This window comes from Crotalus tigris, unplaced genomic scaffold, assembly GCF_016545835.1.
Source record: "Crotalus tigris isolate CLP2741 ecotype Arizona unplaced genomic scaffold, ASM1654583v1 scf7180000021350.23985, whole genome shotgun sequence".
Classification (NCBI taxonomy): domain Eukaryota; kingdom Metazoa; phylum Chordata; class Lepidosauria; order Squamata; family Viperidae; genus Crotalus; species Crotalus tigris.
Window position 1 is genome coordinate 2,800 of NW_024098464.1, and position 21,186 is coordinate 23,985.

The window sequence follows — 21,186 nt, forward strand, 5'->3', positions numbered from 1 at the left end:
GATGTTCCTTGGCTGAACTCACCGGACAGTTGATCTCTTGTTTCGAAAGGTGGTTGCGCCATTGGATACGGACACCCTGGGTTGAAGTGCTCCTTCAGTCAGCTTCTTCAGGTCTGCGTAGCTTACAGACTCTACTGGGACAGGTGCTGCAAGGTTTTTTGCGATTTCGAAGGCGTCTTGGCCGCAAACGCAAAGCAGGGTGGCCGCCTTCAAGCTATCTTCCCTCACTTGGTTTGCCTTGAAGTAGTTCTCCATTCTGGATACGTAGGACTCCCACCGCTATGGATGTGAGACGTCGAATTCTGAAAGCCTTCCGATTTTCGCCATCTTCGGATCTTCAGGAGACGGGTCTATCAGCCAGCTACCCCCGAATGCGCACCGGAATGGCGGGCAGCTGCCGAGTCGAACGCCGTTCCTCTTGCGCGTCAGGACTCCTGGGTAAGCTTCCTTCTTCCTTTCCAGGTAGTGCAAGGCATCCCACATCCTTGCCGCCAGTGTTGAGTCCACCGTGGCGAGGAAAGACAGACCACGAGAAGCAGCTGGAGTTCTCAAGTTTTCATTATTCATCGTTCGCTTACTGAAAGATGGCTTCACAGCCTCGCCCAAACCTACTCGCAGCCTCTTATGTAGCAACTCCCGGTAATGGGGTTACTTTTCCCGCGCCAGCACCCGTGCATGCGCACGGCGCTGGCGACAGCCTGTCTGGTCCTGGGCAGCTTTGCACCTGCCCGGGACTGCCTGCAAACGCCCGAGCCGTTTGCAAAGGCTCGGGACATAACAGGGATATTATTCTATTTGATGTGGGAAAGACCATTCTGAAGAAGGTCTGTGATGACCCAGGGCCCCGAACGGAGGCGAAGCACTTAGCTGGTCAGAATAATTGTCTTTGTAAGCACTGCCAATGTTCACCCAACAGCCCCCACATATGCTGGCACAAGTTCAATAAAACAGTCAATGGAGTTAAACAATTCTTTAAAGTAAAACAGATAACAAAGTATGATCTTTTCCACACCCAGCTTGCCTGTAACCTGCAAACTGCAAAACTGAGGACAGCAAGGAGAACTCAGCAGGAAACAAACTTGATCCAAAATACAAAGAGTCCAGGTACAAGAGCTCAAATCACAAGAGTTCACATTTGTTCCCGGCAAATGCCCCATCCCACAGCGTCTCCTTAAATACCTACTCCCCAGGTATGCCCTGTGGAGTGGAGTGTGACGCTCTCCTCCCGAGCAAGTGAGCCTGCCTCCTTCTCTCTGCTCTCCTTGCTCTGGGATCTGGTGGGGGGGGGCCTTGCTCCTCGCCTGAGCTCTGCCTTCCCTGTTCCAAACTTGAAGGGCCCTGGCCTGCTTCAGCCTGTTCCTCCCCACAGTCCTCCGAAGCCACAGATACCCCCTCCTGGGCCTCAACAGGGAACTCCATGTCTTCCTCAGAGTCAGGCTCTGACGGAGGCATGACAAGGCCTGTCTATCAGGTCACTATGAGTTGATACTCACTTGAGAACATAATCAAACAATTAAAATGTTATTTTGTTATTGTTGTTAACCATTAGGATATTGATTCTGTCTGTCTGTCTAATTTATTTGCCATCTGAAATCAACCATAGTTTAGGCAATTTACAGAATTTACATAGTAAATACAAGTTTAGAATAAAATTTAAAAGGCAACTACAGATAAAAGGCTACATTTATAGAACTATGGAAAATGACACTATTATATACAGTTAATCAAAAAGGTCCTTCAGAACAGCGGTCCCCAATCTTTCCAGCTTGGCGGCCTGGCCAGGCCCGGTGAGGAGGAGTGGTGTAAGTGGCAGTGCACGCACACGCACAGCTCCATTTGTGCAAGCAGCATGTGCGCACCTTCCACTCGTGAGAATTGAGTTTTGTGCATGAGCAGAGGGTGCTTGCACTCATGTGCAAAGCTCTGCTCGTGAGCCGAAGGCACTTGAATAGAGGGTACTGTGCTCTTGCGCAAAGCTCCACTCACATAAGCACAAGTGCCCTCCGCTCACTCGAGCGGAGCTTCATGTGTGAGCGCGAGTGCCCTCCACTCACGCAAATGGAGCTTCACATGTATGCACTTGCCCATTTTCCCCATGACCCAGTTTTGAACAGGCTGCAGCCCAGGGGTTGTGAACTCCTGCTCTAAAAGAGCTATTTTTTCTCCTGCACCTGGAAGACTGTAAGGTAATTGTTGTTTCAAGGCCATATTATATCAAAGGTAGGGTACTGCTATAGAAAAAATGTCACTATTGCCCACCACTGTATTTCTTGGGAGATGGGGATTCTTAGCAGGCTTCCCCTTATGTCCAGGTAGTATGGACAGAAACTAATATGGAAAAACAGTTCCCAAGCTCAGAGCCATATATAGCTTTAGTGACTAGCACCTTAAAATGCACTTGGAATCCACTGGTAACGGTACAGCTCCTGCAGCAGAGGTATATCAATAATCTAACTGAGTGTGTATGCTGATGCCTTCTGGATCACATGAAATTTTGGTGCAGCCTCACATAGAGTATGGTAATCTAACAGAGAAGCTCAGTTTGGTTAAAGGCACTGGGTTAAAAACTAAGAGATTCAGAGTTCTAATTCTACCTTAGGCACAAACTCAGCAGGATGACTTTGGGCTGGTCATTTTCCTAAGAAGAAAGCAATGGAAATCATTTCTGAAAATTTTGCAAAGAAAACTACATGGACTTGTCCAGGCAATTGCCAGGAGTCAAAATGGACTTGAAAACAAACAAAAAAAAGAGATGATAAAGGCTTAAACACCCATTCCTCAGTTCATCCAGTTCCAAGCAAGGCCTCAGCTGAAGCACCACCCACAGCTCTCCTGGCCATAGTTTTTACTTGCTCTTAAAGCAGGTGCCATGAATCCATGAGAACCCACAGATGGCATTCCGGCTAGAAGAGATGAAATACAAACCTCATCTATGAGAGAGTCATCTGGATCATAATCTTGCATGTCAATAATTTCTACTGGCAAATTAATGGTGGCAACAGCTTCAGTAAGTACTAGTGCAAACCGCTAGAGAGAAAGAAAGAAAAAACCCAGTGAAGATCTGTTTCATATAAGAAAGCCACACTAGGTGATTCTTTGATCTATGAAGGAGAAAATTGCTTCAGCTTTATCTCTTGCAATTCTTGAGTGCAAGGCAGGGAGATGCTAGGGTTTAGCACTGAAACAGCAGCTAGCTCACACACATAATCCCCACCACTATTTAGGAACTGCAGGCATCAGGAAAAACCCAAGAAGACAAAAACCTTAGACATTACTTCCAGTATTTGACAGTGGAAAGCACTGAAATGGATGGACTCCAGCAACTCTTGTGATTGGAAAATGCTCGTACATAAAAATTAATGTATCTAGACCAGAAGGAAAAATCTCCACTCTGAACTGGACTCAGAAGGACTTGGAGTGGGAACTCATAAAAGTAGAGATGGGCAACCTGCTATATGCAACCTCTCATATCTTTGGGGGCAATTCCTTCTAATTAAAAATCAACAATAATGTCTTTCAAGTGGAAAAATTCTAAGACTATAGTGTACCCTCTAAAAATAGTTATCACAATGAAAACAAAACACCAATCTCTCCACAACCCACAGCCTTCAAATTCCATTGCTCTATGATCAGACACACACACTTTGCTTATTAATCTTATACTGCAGCCTTTGTCCTCTTACTCTTGCTATAAAGAGGCAGAAATGTGGCTATCTAATAGGACCTTGAAAACTCTGCGCACCACCATGCTGGTTTGCTGAATAGTTCAGGATACTGTTCTCTGATACAGCACAACTGCTACAAATGCCCAAAAGGGCACTTTATCTTATTCCTCAATCACAATCCCAGTGAGCTTGGATTGAAAAAGAGGTTTTGGCTGAAAATTATCTGGACAGCACTAGTACTGAATGAGGATTTGAAACGTAATCTCTGTTCTACAAATCTAATACCTGAAATGCTACATAAACTGGCTATATGACCCTTGCAACTTCCTGGCAAGAATTATGAACATAGCAGCCAAGAAGCCTCTAATTTTGATCCAGTTGCTGAGTATAACTACTCACCACTTAAGGAAAGATTGGACAGCACCTAAATTCCCTTTCTTATGTCTTTTCTCCACTATCACCACCACTTTATTACACCCCCAAATAATCTCATATTAAAATTATTTCTTTATAAGTAACAGATTTTCAAGGCTCAATTAGATAAAATTCAGTATGACCAGCAACAAATGGCCAAGCTCTGAAGATAAGAATAAACCAAAAAACACCTATGAGTGTGCTTTTTTTCTCCTGAAAATGGTCAACTACCTCTATTCAACTAAAGAAGAAAAAAAAGACATGGCTGCAAGACAAATTAATTCACCTCTTGCTGAATTAATGAACTGTTTACCTTTGCTGTTCCAGTCTGGGAACCATAGAATACCTTCACTCCGGCTACATGGACTTTGTCAAGGCTTGGATCTTGTTCTTTTTCAGCAGCTGTGATTTTAGGAAGATTTAATTCTGCAAGGCGATTTTTGTTCTACAAAGGAAATATTTAAACAACAGATTCCCAGAAATAAACTTAGTCTCTTTGTTTCCTGATGCCATTAGTCACTTTACCCCTCAATGCAGATGATGTACAACTTAGAGAGAAAGACAGTTTTGTCTAAGAAAGTTTTCTCTTATAGAGGACTACATCCTTTATCTGAACAAGAGAAATTAAGTAATCGGGCAGGAAATATCATCCACTAATACTGAGAGGACAACATATATACTATAAATAGATTTCATTCCCTGGAGAAAAAACGAACTATAACTATACTTGTGTAGTTTGCCTCAAACAGTTTAATTTCTGAATAAACTTGCAGAAGATAGTACTATGGTTTTGGTGGAAAGAATTTACCTCCTTTGAGATGGCGAGGGGTATATTTTTTGCTACTGAATGTTTCTTAATCTCTCAACTGCTCGAGCACTCAGGAAGCCACCACTAGAGATTCCATCATCTTTCCATCAAGGTTGAAGTTCCCAGAGTTGAAAATATTAGACACAGTGAGATTAAAATTACCTGCTCTTTGACTTTGTTGAGGAACTGGAAGCAAAACCAAAGGCTGATTCCAAAAGCTGCACATGAATAGAGGTAAAATCGGTTCAGCCACAGGAAAGTTAAATGAGCATGGAAATTGTCCCAGGTGTCTGCAGGAGTATCTAAAACACAACAGAACAAAATGCTACTATTATTAAAAGCCAGATATCAGGATAAATTGAGGTCTGCTCTTTGGTAAGCATGCTTTGGACCAAATTAAAGGTGGCAGAATCATTGTATAATCTTAGAACTATACTGTTTGCCAGGGACCATTAAAGATATTAAATCCAACTACATGCTCAACTCAGAAGCCAAATTAAAGTATCTCAGATACATGGTACTGAAACATCAATTGTCATTCCTTCAGTTTCTTTACAGGACTTAATTTCTAGTCTCCTAATTATCTTTCTTGACTTTCTCTGAATCTGCTCAAAATTCTCTGAATCCTTCTCAACATGTGATATCCAGAGCCTTTTACAGTATTTAGAGCAGAGAACTGACCAAAGCAGAAAAGAGTGGAACAATTATTTACTATGATTTGGAAATTCAATTTCTGTTGATGCAGTCCTAAAATTGCATATGCCTTCCTGTCAGCAACCTCATGTTGCTTGCTCATATTCCATTTGCAATCATTTACTCTACCCAGATTTTTTCCCCACCATCTATCCTCTGTAAGTCATATCCTCAGTGGGATCAAAAGAAGCAAGATGGTTACAGCTTGTCAAAACCCCACTATTTATATGTATACTGATGTCAAATGCACATACAAAAGATCAGGGCTTAAATCATACTGCCTCTTGAGTTTTTCATTTTTGTTTCCTAAGTAATTATCAGTGTATCCATTGTGGGCCCTGCTAGATATTTAATATCAACAGAATTCAGCTTTTGGGGGGATAGGATCCATACTGTGCTGATTGGTTTGTTATAATATTTTTATATATTTAATATAGGCAGCCATATAAATTGAATACATAAATAATGTGGAATAAAATGCCACTAGAGTTCAAGCAAGCTCTGCCTTAATGTACTAATGTTTGAGCATAAAGTTTTGTTTTCTTGTGCTTTGTATTATTAGTTATGCCTGGGCTGCTATTTTTATTGTACTTCTGTAAGCCATCCAGAGCCATTACAGGAGTAAGAAAAATATACTTTTTACAAACTTATTATTTCCTAAGCAAGTTAGAGCCAATAAAATTAGAGATGGAGAATATAAGTTCTATACAATCACGAGTGTACAATTGTGCAAAAGTGTCACCATGTACTTTTTCTTAAATTTCACGTAATGTTTAAGTAAACCTTATAAAATCGTCCTATTTATTTGCACAGGAAGCTTCCAAGAAAACTGTATTCGTATTCTATGGAATGATACAAACTCGTGACTTTTTAGATCCTGATTCTTTGGCGGGCTACAGGACTTCCATGTTAATAAATAAATATGCTAAAGGTTTAAGAATCCGTCGCTTGTCAAAAACCTTGGCATGCTTTCTGGAGACTAAACCGCATCTAAGCCAATAAGGCTTCCTTCCCAAGAAGTAAGGTTTTTCGCCTCCAAGTACTTACCCATGTCTTCCCTCCCAAGCCGCAATTCCCGATCCTACCAGACGATGTTTTTCTGGGTTTTTCGGGACCGCAGGGGGTCATTCCCAAGCAGCCCCATTACTTGCCCCACGAGCTCACAGGCGCAGCCATTTTGCACCTTCCACCCCTGGCATGCTGGGAAGAGGACATTAACCTCTCAGTGGCTGAAGATAAAGTTCGCCCTCCAGCACTAGCGATCGCTACAAAACGCTCTCCTTCCAAAGTGTGCATGCTTTTAATCAAGAAATAGAGAAGCATCTTCCAGAATCGAGTGTATCAGAGAGGTTGAAAGGAGAATCGAAAATCCATGCATTTAAATAATGCGGATCCTAAATGCTTCGTGTTGGAATAGGGGGAGACATTGAGCCATGGTTTGTTTTAAAGGCATGGTTGGTTCGTTATGCCAATCAACCATCCACTGTAGTGATTAAAGAGCCTTCTCGGTCTGTGTGGTATGAATAAACCACAACCGGTTAGTATATTAAAACAATTTAAACTCGAATGAAGGCGAATATACGTGTCCCAGGATAATGTTGCAGGAGCCAATCTGGGTCGGTCACCGGGACCAGAGGTTTAGTCTTCCGAGCTGGAGTTCATCCTCAGGGAATTTCTTTTTTTCTAGACTTTGTGCCTCTGGCAGGAAGACTAAACCTCTATTCCCGGTGACAGATGCAAGACTGGATCCTGCACAATTTAAACAAACGATGTTTAAATACGATTATATGAACCTGCACAGTGACAAGTCCAAGATCATCTGTTCAAGGATTTGAAGACAGTCCTTCCTAAGATACCTACTGGCTATTTTTTTTTTAAAGTGCTACTTGCATTTTTGATCAAACCTCCGCAAAAAAGGAGTCAGATCTTTAAACCTCGGTTTTTGTTTTTGTTTTTGATGGGGTCCCTCTTAATTAAGCCTTCTCACTCGCAAGAGGTCACTTTTAAACGAGGAACCATTAGTCTTCGGGATTGGTTTCCCATCCGAGTGAGTTAAAGACGGACTTTTGGAGAGCCGGTTCTCGCGAGGTTTTGACCCGTGTGTCGTCACAACGGAGGGACGGAAGAGGCTCAGCTGTTGGCTTGTGTTCTGTCTAGCGGAGGTCGATACTGGCGTATCATGGCGATCTTTACGCCGACTAACCAGATTCGCCTGACCAATGTGGCTGTCGTGCGGATTCGACGGGCGGGGAAGCGTTTTGAGATTGCCTGTTACCGGAACAAAGTCATGGGCTGGCGGAGCGGCGCGTGAGTTGAGGGCTTGGGCCGCAGGGAGAGGAACAGAAAACTCCTGACATTTGACAAAGCCAGTGTTTCTGAGTTTACGCAGAGTGCAAGACTAGCCTAAATAAATAATCAATCAATAAATCCAGGGTTGAATTTTTCAATTTTTGCAATTCTGGCTTAAAATTCATTTACTTTTAAAGCATGTGCAAATTGCAGGGCTTAAACTCTGAACTGTGTGGTTCAACTGCTGTTATAAATCACCTACAGTATTTACACTTCTGTATTCATGTTTACTTAAGTATTGTCTATTAACCACAATTCTGAAATAACAAATACAGAGTAGTATGATAAAGAATAATCAAATAAGTCAGAAGGGTGTAGTATAGAATAACATCACTGAGGTAAGTATTCAATTTATATAGCTGCCCATGAAAAGTCATTGCCTGGAAATAACCAACATTTTGAATTAGATCTGGAATAACAATAGCAATAGCACTTAGACTTATATACCACTTCACAGTGCTTTACAGCCCTCTCTAAACAGTTTACAGAGTCAGCATATTGCCCCCAACAGTTTAGGTCCTCATTTTACCAACCTGGAAGGATGGAAGCCTGAGTCAACCTTGAGCTAGTCTGGATCAAACTGCTGGCAGTCAGCAGAGTTAGCCTGCAATATTTCATTCTAACCATTGCACCACCACAACTCAGTGGTTAGAATGCAGTGGTTAGAATGGCAACTAGCAACCAGTACAGTGATGCAATCTGTAGCTTGGGTGAGGATGAGGGTGATCTTATAGTATACTGACAAAGTAGTCTCACAATTTGCAGCTTTGAATTCATTCCCAAGGGCAGTTCCATGTAGCCCAATGATCAGGACATGTCTTCAGGCATTTTGGTTTAAGTAGTGTTGAAGCTGCAGCACTAACCAAATTTGGGTAAAGCCACTCAAGCCATAACTTCTACGTGCTGGTTGAACAGGAGCTGCAAGTTACAATCTCTTTCAATGGGAGCACAACCCCACTGAGTAATTATTGAATCAATATTATTAGATAGCTACCTGTTTACTGATAAATAGCAGATAGGACTTTGCCTTTGGACTAGTATTGCTTTATGTTTTAGCTGATTAAGGTGTTTCCTAATTATTTATATATTTTTAACCAAATTACAAGCTTGTTGCTTGACAATATGTCATTGCCAGTTCAGATAGAACTATGCAATTATTCACTACAGTATTCTGCTTATGGAATGTAGCAGTTTAATCTGATTGCCCTGCCATAGTAATAGAATCAAAAGTAGTTGATTGGTTAAACATGGGTTAAACAAGACTATCAAAATACTTTGATTGTTGGCATGCATTATTTAGAATGTGCTTAACAGGTAAAATTAATTTTCTAGTGAAAAGGACCTTGATGAAGTATTGCAGACACATACAGTGTTTGTGAATGTCTCCAAAGGTCAAGTGGCAAAGAAGGAAGATCTCGTCAAAGCTTTTGGCACAGATGATCAGACGGAAATTTGCAAAACGGTAGGTACTGAAATTATGCAAAAAAAAATAATGTTTTTTGTCTCATTTTATCTCTCTTTTAACATTTTAAGGCAATTCAAACAATATATCAGATAGTAGAAGGATAATCCCTTTATGTGTTTAGGTCAGCTTGGGGTCAGTGTTTAGGGTACTTGAGACCACTGAGCTATTTAAGGTCATTTGGGCTGAAGTATAATAAGATCTGACCCAAAATCATCCTGGGAGTTTTCATAGCTGAGAATGGACTTCATCTGGCTCTTCAGTCCTAATCCAATGCTATACTACACTGACTCTCTTTTAAATATTTCAGAAATTTGAACTTGAGCAAAAAAAATTTTTTTTCCATGGCTTCATCACATATTACTTGTTCTGTGAGAAGGTTGAAATAATATGCAGTTTATGCTCTGATTTTAAAATTCAGTCTTCCATAGCCTTGTTGATATTAATTAAATTGTTTGCCACCCATCTGGAAAGCAGCTCTTATGGTTAACAATTAATGCTCATTTTATATTTATTGTTAATAGCTAATGCTTACTTAGCCTTAGATCACTGCCAAAAGTTAACAGAGTAAATGCTTAGTACTTGGATGGGAGAGTATCAGGAACTTTCTGATTGGGTAGAGTAGACTGGGGAGACAAAATCCTGAAAGAATGAAAAGCCTGGACAGGTCCTTGCAGGTTGTCATTGTCTCCTTCCTAGGGCTGAAAGAAAATGACTGGCCCAAGGTCTTCTGTATTACTGCCCCCAAAACTATACAGACACCTCCATGTAATAACCAAGGGTCAGACTCGATATGAGGAAGTCATTATTTCTACTTTGTAATTTGCAGATATTTTTTAGGACAGCGATTCTTCTAAGGTTCATAAACAGTCTTGAAAGCTGAATCAGAGTTCTGATGACAGTGCATGATACACCTTCTGAATTTGAGAAACCCCAAGTCCAAATAAACTTTTCTTTGTTTCAGATCTTATCCAAAGGGGAATTGCAAGTCTCTGATAAAGAACGCCACACTCAATTGGAGCAGATGTTTCGTGACATAGCAACCATTGTTGCAGACAAATGTGTAAATCCAGAAACCAAGAGACCCTACACAGTCATCCTTATTGAAAGAGCTATGAAGGATATACATTATTCAGTCAAGCCTGGGAAAAGTACCAAGCAGCAGGTAGATGCCTACAAATTATAGGCATGTAAAGACACTGTAGCTTTTATCTTTACAGGCAGTCCTCAACTTTTGATTGGTCACTTAATGACAGTTCAAACAATGACAATTCAAAATTAGGACAGGCTTGGAATGGGTGTTTTACAGCCTTAAAGTACTTCTGGCCATCGTAAAATGTGCCCCCCATACGCATATATGATCATGCAATTACATTTCAGGCACTTGATAACAGGCTAGATGGGTACATGATTTAGGACCAAGATGACTTAATGCCCAGAAATCCAGTCCCAATTGCAATCATACATTGAGGGCTAAGTGTACTAATTTGAAGTAACCTGAACATCTGGTTTGAGTTGACTTGTCACCAAGTAAACAGGCAAGATGATTTTTTTTAAAGTTGCTTCTTTTTTTCTTCTGCAGATACCTGAAGGATAGTTAAACCTGTAGATTGGTAACATTAGTTGTACATTGGATCTTGTAGAATTTCTCGCAGTGTCTCTTTTTAATGCAGTACTGTGCCAATCATTGTATGGCTGGATATTTTCAAACTTGGCATTTTTAAATCCGGAAGATACTGTTATTCTGGAAAATATTAACATTTCCATCATACAAACTAAGTCTTTATTTACAAAAAAGTAAAATCACTTAGGTACAGTGGAGAAACTGCACAGAAAACAGTAATAGTCCTGCAACATCTGAAAATCAAAACTGTATTGCTATCCTTTGTCAGATACGGCTGTCAAGATAGTAGGTTAGGCCTCTTTGGGTGTCAGTGGGAAGGGAATTTCATAAAGTTGAAATCATTGCAAGAAAGATGATTATCTGTTTCCAACATGTTTCGCTTGTCTCATGATAGTGATTAAAGCCAAGTGGGCTCATATTTGGAGGCATTATTTAAAACTATTCTAAAACATGACAAAGTAATATAAAATACCATAATATTCTGGCATCAATGATTCCACCAACAATTTGTTATCCATATTTCTTTTTTTAAAAGACAAGCTCTTCCTAGCTTTTAGAAGGACATAAGAATAGAGTCCACTCTTGCCTCACAAGTCAGGTTGGTGCAAAAGAAGAATGCTCCCCATCTCACAATTGGAGGAGATCATCAGCAGGTATTCCCTGGTCATTTGCTTTCCCTAGGCAGAATCTAAGAAAAGCAGATGTAGGCTGCAGACCATATAGAGCTTTATAGAGAATGTCCAGCACTTTGAATTGCACTTGGAAACAAACTGGTAACCAGTACAACTCCAGTAGCAACAGTGTAACGTGGCTGCACCACAACTGCTAAGTAAGTAAGCAAGCTACAACATTTTGGACCACCAGAAGTTTCTGAATGATCTTCAAGAGCAGCTCCAGGTAGAATGAATTATAGCAATTCTTGCTGTATTAATCTATTAAAAATTAATGAGTTTGCACTGCTCCACTTCTCATGCTTGCAATGCAGTTCTGCAGGAAACACAAGAGGTTCTTCCCACCAGCTCTATTTGACTGGATGGAAGATTGCCCTGCTGTTTAGTCTTGGGTATAAAAATATGCTCAGCGGAACAAATCTCATATATGGCTAAAAGTATGGAATCAGAAGCGAAGAGACTTAAGTTTTTCCAGGGTTTTTTTTTTCAAGGGGAGCGGGATAAAGATGTAAAAATCAGTGCTTTGGTTTCGATTCCTCTGCAGGCTTTGGAAGTCATCAAGCAGCTGAAAGAGACGATGCAGATTGAGCGGGCACACATGAGGTTACGCTTCCTCCTCCCTCGGAAAGAAGGCAAGAGATTGAAAGAGAAGTTGAAACCACTGATCAAAGTAATCGAAAATGAGGATTTTGATGAGCAGCTGGAAATTGTAAGCAGCAGAGTGTCCTTTCCCCAGTCTTTTGTTTAGGAAAAAGCTTAGTACTGTGCCTTTGGTTTTGTAGAAGTGTTGGAGTATAGATATAAGGACTGATATTTACACTGCAGTCCTTTGCATGATTGCTTGTGAAGGAAACCTCATTGGTTCTTGCAGAAGATGTTTCAAAATTCATTGGGATAAGCATGCAGCAGTAAGGCAGTATGGTAAATGAGCAAAAGATAGGGATGCTGCAAAGATTCCATTGTGACACATCAGCACTTCTTTTTTCTTCTAATTCAAGAGAATGTGGCAATTTTCAGTGAATTGCAGTCTTTGGTTTTTTAACATAATTGGATAGAAGTGTAATATATAGACATTCCAGTCCAATTTAGTGTTCTTTCTCCATTCCATTTAAAAAATACCCTGAAGCTGGTAAAATTTCTAAAAGGGGCAAATCAAAATACCCAAGGGATTATAACACTTTTTTGTGGGGGGCACAACAGCTTTATGAAATTAGCCATGGAATGGTGAAAAGAGTGAGAAATAATCTAATTCTCACATTGCAAAACCTTGAAGTGACCTGAGACTAATTAGCAAGAAATTCAAAACAAAGAAATTTGTATAATATGCAAGTAGTTGTTGTTTAGTAACTACAGATAGAACCAGCAACCACTTAGTTTTATTCACCAGGGCAGTTCTTCATAAGACGTGGCCTTTCCAGTCTCATGTAGTGCTAATGTTGCAGGTGTGCCTTGTGGATCCAGGCTGCTTCCGGGAGATTGATGAATTGATCAGGTGTGAAACCAAAGGCAAAGGAACCCTTGAAGTTCTCAGCCTAAAAGATGTGGAAGAAGGTGATGAACGCCTGGAATAATTGGGTGCCTGTTGCTGTTAACTGTGCAAAGACGGTATTAAAAGGCATCCTAGAGTTGCCTCATTGAGGGTTGACATTGCTCTTTTCCATTTTAGGTTTTATATAGTTATTACTAATCCTCTGTCCCTTTCCCAAGCTTTGACAGTTGGTATCAACTAAAGGTACCTTATAAACACACTTAGCTCTTAGATTACCTGATAACAAAGGGATTTTACACTGAGTTTACTCCTATATTGCTTGTTTGAGAGTAACTGCAAAGTGACAATTTTATGTTAAGTGCCAAAATGCCTTTCCTTAAAAGCAGGAGGCTTCAAGGAAGGAATTGACTGCAGAATTAGCTCGTTTCCTCAAATCAAGCAATGTCTTGATTTACCAGCAGGATTTGTAAAACAGCCATTGGTTGCTTTGAATGATGTGACTGCACAAGTATAATATTGTCCTAGTTATAGAATAGCCCAATTCTGTGGATGGTGATTTACAAGTCACCAGAAGAGTTCAGTGGCCATCTTTCCAAAATCAGTCTTGGAATTTATTGGGTTTGAACCCATTATTTACTCCAGGCAAAATATTAAAAATACTGACTTGACACTGAAACCAGAAGTTGTTGGAAAATTTATTTTGAAAGAAAATTACAATAACTTAATTTAGAAAACATTTGTTATAACCTTTAAATCCAAGTAAAATAATTAGTTTGGCTCCAGTGATATTTTAGTATTATTATTTGTTATACTAATTTAATATTTAAGAGTAAGCCAAAAGAACAGAGATCAGTTCATTGTTGACACAAAACTCTAAAGTGAGTTTGATGTCTTATGAATAAACTAATAGGGCTGCTGTCAAAAAGAACAAAACATGCATTGCCAGATATTTGTCATTTTCTTATAATCCTTGGAATTCATAGTGCAAACTATAAGAGGATTCTTTGAGGAAAGCTGCACTTTTTACTTCCTCAGACACTTTAAAATTCTCATATATATTATAAATATTGATGTATAACATCACAATCATTTCTATTATAGAATGTCAAACTTAAGTTTGGAAATTCTTAGATTTTTAAAATGAGTTCTCTAATAACTTAAATCAATTACAGTTTATAAGCTGTCATTAATATGCCAAGGAAGATACCAAAAGCATAGGTGAGGAGATGTTTCCATGATGCCTTTCCTGGACTTTTTTTTTTTTTTTTTAACAATAAGCACCTTCTAGCTATTATCCTAATCTCCAACCCACAAAGTTCAGTAGTTTTGTGTCAGTGATTTAATTTTTTCAACTACATGACTAACAAGAACGTCAAGATCTTCTACTCACAAAGTTTCTTTATATGAATAAATTTTACTGCTTCTTCTTCTTCCTCCAGACTTTTTTTTTTTTTGGTGATAAGCTCTCTAATATCCTGTGGCCTCACTTATGTGGCATGGATACATAAAGTTGTGTTTCTTGATGACTCTGCTATATATTAGCAAATGATGAGGGAGAAGGAAGACGAAAAATGTATCTGCCAGACTCTATATCTTTACACAAAGGGAAAAAAGTTTAACCTATAAAAAAACAATACTGTAAAAAAAAGAAACACAAGTTAAGATAGGCAAGAAAATGGTAAGTGAGCACCTGTCTACCTAGACGAGTTCAAATCACCAGGATCATCCCAAGGTTCTTAAGGAACTGGCAGATGTGATCTCAGAACCACTGAACTATATCTTTCAAAGATCCTGGAGCACTGGGGAACTACTAGAGGACTGGAAAAGAGCTGATGTAATTCCTATCTTCAAAAAAAGGGGGAAAAATAGATCCAGGAAACTACAGACTTATTGGCCTGACCTCAGTACTTGGGAAGATTCTGGAAAAGATAAACAATGAATCAGCAAACACCTAGACGCAAACAAAGGCATTACCAAAAGCCAACATGGGTTTGTCAAAAACAGATCATGTCAGACAAATCTTACTGGTTCTTTGACCAGGTGACAAAATTAGTGGACCAGAGGAATGCTGTGGATATAATTTACTTGGACTTCAGTAAGGCATTTGATAAAATAGATTACAACCTACAGTACTACTAGATAAGATAGAAAAATGTGGATTAGACAGATGGATTCGTAGCTGGCTGACCAGCCATACTCAGCATGTGGTCCTCAATGGAACTGTATCTACATGGAAGTGTGTAGTGGGGTGCCCCAGGGCTGTTCTGGGCCCAGTGCTCTTCAACAGCTTCAATGATTTGGATGAGGGGATAGATGGGGAAATTATATAAGGTTGCTTGACAGCTGCTAATATACTCCCAGTAAAATAACCCTCCTCTCACCTAACCTAGGAGCAGAGGATGAACTGAAAAAGTGAAAGCAAGTGTTATTTCAATGAGTCAGCTCACAAAGCATGTACCAAATGCATTCTATTTAGAAGTTGGCTTTATTCTCCTGGAGGTCAGGTACTACAAACTTACATAGTAGAAATGACAGCTCTGTTGAATGTTAAATGACTTGTTTTCTGTCTAGCCATTTGAAGCTTTTTATGTGTGTAATATTGCAAGAAAGCATGGCTGCTGTAAGAAAAAAACATGACCAAGCTGTGATCAGAAACAGCCAGTTGACATGTCAACTGGAATCAAGTAATTGAAGAACACCAGTGCCAAGAAAGCTTCAACAGCATTCTTCTGTTTAGGCTGGCTTGTAAGGTAAACTAAACCTATTTCTAGCCTTATTAATTGGCTTATTTTCCTGCCATTTCATTTCTCACAGGAAGAGAATAAAATTTTTGATGAAAGATTATGTTGCTTTGAATTTTAAGAAATATAAAACAGACTTTTTATTTAGATACTGACATTAAAATAAACTTATTGTTACCGTTACTTATTTCTTATTCCAAACTCATTTTTTTGTAAAAATAAAAATAGAGCCTTATTCATCATAAGATGAGTTACGTTAAATAACAGCACACTCCTAAGTTTGTTTTCTCAGAAGGAACTCCTGTTGTAATAATTAAAATTGGCTGCAGTTCTTTATATGCCAGAACAATAAATATGTTTACATTTGAGCATACAGTATGTGAATTTCCAGCAAAAGAATTTTGTGAAACAAGCACAAGCAGTTTTAGCTTAAGGACATATATAGCATGCCCACTGCTTCTATTTTAATAAACAGATTTGTGCACTTAAAATTTGTCCTTTAATCATAGAAAAACATGAAAATAATAGTTGTAGAACACTTTACAAAAATAAAAATATTCACAATCATAAATTTACATTTTCAATTTTATGAAAAATTCTAAATGTACAGGCCCTTAATCTAGTTAATTGTGATATCCCATTGCTTTTAATGAAATTTAACATCAACTTGTTTATCATTCTTAAATGAATATACAACTCAGTTCTTAACTCCCAAGTAACTTAATAGAATTGCTAATTTTGGGAACAGACTAGATCTGTTTGAATTTCTTAAGATTCTTCTTACAAACTTACATTGGCATGACAAATCTTCAGGTAACCCAATAGAAATGTTCAATTACTTTCAAGACAATATATTAAATATAGCAAGGTGTATTAGACTTGCAGACTTAGATCTCTGGTTGGCTAGTATTGCCTATTTCTATATCAGAATATGAGCACCACTTCCTAGGAATCAAAAAGGAATGTTTCCATTCTTATGCTTCAAGCAGGAGCTGCATTTTTTCCAGAATATGAAAGTAGTCTAGAAATCTTTGGATGGATAACTTGAGTTGGATAACTGATCATTCTGTTTAAAGTGCTTCAGATATAGATCACATCTGTTTTGTGTTGTTGCACCTAAGAAGCCATAAAGAAAGTATAAGAAAGATGATTTGGGTTTAAGACAAATAGACTACATAACTGGAACAGAGGGGTTGAAACACAGGGCTTTTTTGTCATAGAACGCCCAGAACGGAGTTCCCACACCTTTTTTGGATGGAACCTTGTAGGGTAGGCAAGGCGGGTTGTATGACGTGTGTGAGTTCCGGCACCTTTTTTTTTATATACAAAAAAAGCACTGTTGAAACATATTAAAAGTACAGAATAAAAGATGATATGCTGCTAAAAAAAAGGCATCAGTCTATATAAAGAAGCAGTCCAAAATTGATATTGGAACAGGAATAAAAAGGAATCTTTCACCATTTCCTACAGCCAAGAAGTGAAGAAATCATTTCTAAACAGTTGTATAATGGATCAATAAAAATGTTCATATACAACAGATGTGATTGGTATTTGAAAAAGGCATTCTTTCTTTCTCCCTCTCCTCCTCTCTTTCCCTTCATGGAATGCTGTACTCTCCCCTCATCCAATAGCTCACAGAGATAGAAGATAACTCCATTTATCAGGTTAAAAATTTATATTGGGCCAACTTAAAAAATGTGGTAGCTTTGAAATCGCTTCATTTGGCAAAAATAGCATTTCAAAAATGAGTTGCGAAGAAAGAAGAAGAAAGTCTGACATTACACGGAACTTAAAAATTCTGATCACAGGACTATCATATTGACTCAGCATTTTCCTTTCCCCCTTTAATACTTGTTTTGACAGTATTGGTAAGTCAGTACAGGTAGTCCTCAACTTAATGACCACGACTGAGCCCAAAGTTTATGTTGTTAAGTGAGAAATTTGTTAAGTGAGTTTTGCTCCATTTTACGACTTTTCCTGCCACATTTGTTAGGTGAATCACTAAAGTTAAGTCAGTAACATGGTCATTAAGTGAATCTGGCTTCCCAATTGTCTTTGCTTGTCAGAAGATCGCAAAAGGTGATCACATGACCCCAGGATATTGCAACCGTCATAAATATGAACTAGCTGTCCAAGCATCCAAATGTAAATTACATGAGCATGGGGATGCTTGGTCATAAGTGTGGAAAATGGTCATAAGCCACTTTTTTCAGTGCTGTAACTTTGGTCACTAAATGAACTGTTGTAAATCAAGGACTACCTCTATTGACTGACTGACAGGGAGTAGATCAGTCAGTTGGATCCAGGAGCTGAATGGTACCTCCAAATTCACTGGCACATGGAAGATAAGGAACAAGGAATAACTACACTTTGTGTCCAGCTCACAAGTATCCCAAAGCATCCATGTGGCTTCTAGAACAAAAGCTCAAATCAGTGGGCTAACTTAGATCTTGAGAACCTACTGTTGTATAAATACTTCATTGAGATAGACACATAATCCAAGGAAAAAACTGGTAATTAGGACATTGTATGATATGAATATAGAAAATTGAATTCAAATCCGATTACCTTAATGTGCTTTTGGTGTCCTGTTCCCACGTTATTGATAACCAGGGGATGGGTTGGAAAAGAGTTTTCTGTTGCTGCACTGGGCATGGTATTCTCAATCACATTTAGCAGGCATGATGGTGAAAAAGACTGTTGCAGATTATTAAACAGGTCTCCTTCAAGGGTTTTCATCCAAACAGGAGCCTTTAAAAAAGTATATTAACCATTAATTGAGGTTTTAAGTTAATTCAGGATAACACTAAATATTTTGAAAGCCAGCATGAATCCAATTTAACTCTCTTGGCCTGGAAATAGTCCCTTTATGAAGGACTGAAGTGCTTTAGTGTGACATTCACAAATTATTATTTTCAGAAGTCTTAATGATAGAAGTAGAGCATGTATTATGTAATGTCCATGAATAACATTAAGAATATTGTATTGGCTTGGATAATACATAAAATCAACTCAGGATTTTACAAAAATCCTACTATTAAATTCAAGAATCCTATTATTACATTCAAGAATCCTATTATTACATTCAAGTGGTTTTTTTTCTTCTGGAGAGTCACCTTCAAAAAATGATCAGGTTGAAGCATCTCTAAAAGCAGCTTCATAGAGATAAACCACAGAAACAACTGTACAATTAGTCATTCTCCCTGAAAGAGTAGTTACCTAAAGATTTGGCAGCATAAGAAAAATGTAAAAGATTAATTTCACAAGTTGGGATGATTGGGTGATAGAACTGCCATTCAAAACATGACAATGCAAACGCCAGCTCCAAATTTGTGTATTTCAAAAAGAAGAGGAAATTGGGAGAAGGATTTGTGCAGTACAGGTAAAAGGACAAGTATGGGAGAATCCTAGCCTAGAGAAACCTCCATTTCTCAGGGCTGGGCATATATCTGGTACTATTTAGAAATCATTTTAAAACATTTTGTTATAAAAGTCCATTTGTTGGGGAGAGCCGTTTAAATGTTAGCCAATTTACTTCACTATCCTGTGTTGTGCTCACATTACATTTAGCCACATTACCTTAGAGATATAAAAATATACAGAAGAAAAAGTATTTCTAAATCAGAAAATAGTTTAGTGGTGACAATAAGAAAAACATCCTGTGGAGATCTCTCAGAGCTCAGGGGATTTTGCTTAAGGCTAAGGACAAAGAAAATAAGAATGGGGCAATAGGCTCTGCCTTGTTTTGACCCTTTACTGATATTCCTGCTAAAATACACAGTTAAGCTCAGTGCCTGGTCTTTCTTGCTTCAAAGATCAGATACAGGGATTAAGAAATCCTCCTTCAGCTGAACCTGAAAAGCTGCAATTGGTTAATACAGAATAAGAGAGACAAATTTTAAAAAGTTTAATCTGGTGGAAAACAACTTCTATTGTACTCAGTTGAAGTACTTTAGATCAAACCAGTTTGGCTAGTTAGTAAAATCTTTTTAATCTGTATATGACTAAGACCAATTTGTTTTTAAGATGGTTTGCTTCCTTCAACCTGAGAAAAGAGCTAATCGCTCAATAAAGTAAACTTTTTCTAACACAAACCATCAGCAGTTATTAAACTTTTTAAAATATATTAATAAATGTAGTCAAGTAAACTTCAATACTTAATTTCATTGGTTAAAGGTGAAATCCATTCCTACTTGTCAGTTTTTATTGTCCACAGTCTTAATCATTGGAATCATTATGACAGTCCTAAATATTTCGGCCACAGATCCAGGGACATATTACAAAGAAAAGTCACTGTTTTTAAACCAAGCTTGCAAGTCCCAGGAAGATATCTCTAGTTGACTCCTGAAATGGTGCTAAAATGAGGTTTTTGTATGCATTTGTTACAAATGTAAGAAAGAAATGCTTGACTATATAGGAACCTTGTATGCCTTCTCTGATGAATGGTCCAAAGAGTCAAGGATTATGTTCCAATGAGAAAGAAACCCGGCATGTTTCTCTTCCAGTTTGAGAGCATGGATTTCAGTCTTGAGTTCTTTTAGCCGATCTTCAAACTTTCTACTCTTATCTAAGTAGTCTAACCTGTGAAGCACAGACAAAACAAAAAAGTAAACAGAGTAGAGATAATCAAATGAGCTGTGTACATAATTAAACAGGTACCTGAGCCAGAACTAGTACCTGGGACTATAAGAGAACAAATTTCGGGACCTGAGAATCTAATGGATCAACCTAACTAAGCTGTACCTTACACATGTGGTCCCATGTGTGGGACCAATTACAATTCCCAAATTGAATGCCCTGATTTGGGATGAGAAGTGCTCAAATCTGAGGTTCCCAAACTACTGATGATAACCTGTGTGACTCTTACAGGTAAAAGAGTTGTATACTCATAATCTAGCAAACAAAGTCTGTCTAAGATTCAATGTTCGCACTCCTATTTAGACTCAGATTTTGAGTTTTCACAGATGTAACTACTGAGTCAGTGGTCTTTGATTATCAAATCACAGAAAGGACACACCATCCTTGTTTTCAACAGGGGAAGATTTATGCTGCATAGTCCTCAATTTATGCAAATGAATTGTTCCACATGTCACAAAGAAAGAGATTTTATTATTTCTGAAGTAGCCTTTGCTCAGATTTCAGATAAAAAGTTCAAAAGATTCCCCTTTACCTCAGCTTAGTCTATTTTAAGTAAAACTTCTGCTCTGATGGTAAGAGATCATTGAGTTCATATAGATGTGCAGAAACTAGTAAGGTGTCTTAATATTTCT

General features: G+C 38.5%; 2 protein-coding genes and 1 long non-coding RNA gene across 3 annotated transcripts; 1 reads left to right on the forward strand and 2 right to left on the reverse strand.

Moving 5' to 3' along the window:
- Positions 1-1,079: 1,079 nt before the first annotated feature.
- Positions 1,080-6,927, reverse strand: LOC120320390 (S-adenosyl-L-methionine-dependent tRNA 4-demethylwyosine synthase TYW1-like). The gene is made up of 4 exons (XM_039370030.1): positions 6,628-6,927; positions 5,050-5,189; positions 4,393-4,524; positions 1,080-3,027 (listed from the first exon to the last, which is right to left on the reverse strand). The coding sequence occupies exons 1-4, from the start codon at positions 6,629-6,631 to the stop codon at positions 2,806-2,808; spliced, it is 498 nt and encodes a 165-aa protein (XP_039225964.1). The 5' UTR covers positions 6,632-6,927; the 3' UTR covers positions 1,080-2,805.
- Positions 6,928-7,680: 753 nt separating this feature from the next.
- On the forward strand, positions 7,681-14,608 carry LOC120320388 (ribosome maturation protein SBDS). The gene is made up of 5 exons (XM_039370028.1): positions 7,681-7,887; positions 9,262-9,391; positions 10,356-10,556; positions 12,231-12,395; positions 13,129-14,608. The coding sequence occupies exons 1-5, from the start codon at positions 7,760-7,762 to the stop codon at positions 13,255-13,257; spliced, it is 753 nt and encodes a 250-aa protein (XP_039225962.1). The 5' UTR covers positions 7,681-7,759; the 3' UTR covers positions 13,258-14,608.
- Positions 14,609-15,371: 763 nt separating this feature from the next.
- Positions 15,372-21,100, reverse strand: LOC120320389. The gene is made up of 3 exons (XR_005559951.1): positions 20,338-21,100; positions 18,485-18,667; positions 15,372-17,032 (listed from the first exon to the last, which is right to left on the reverse strand). It is a non-coding gene; the product is annotated as an uncharacterized LOC120320389 (long non-coding RNA).
- Positions 21,101-21,186: the final 86 nt, after the last annotated feature.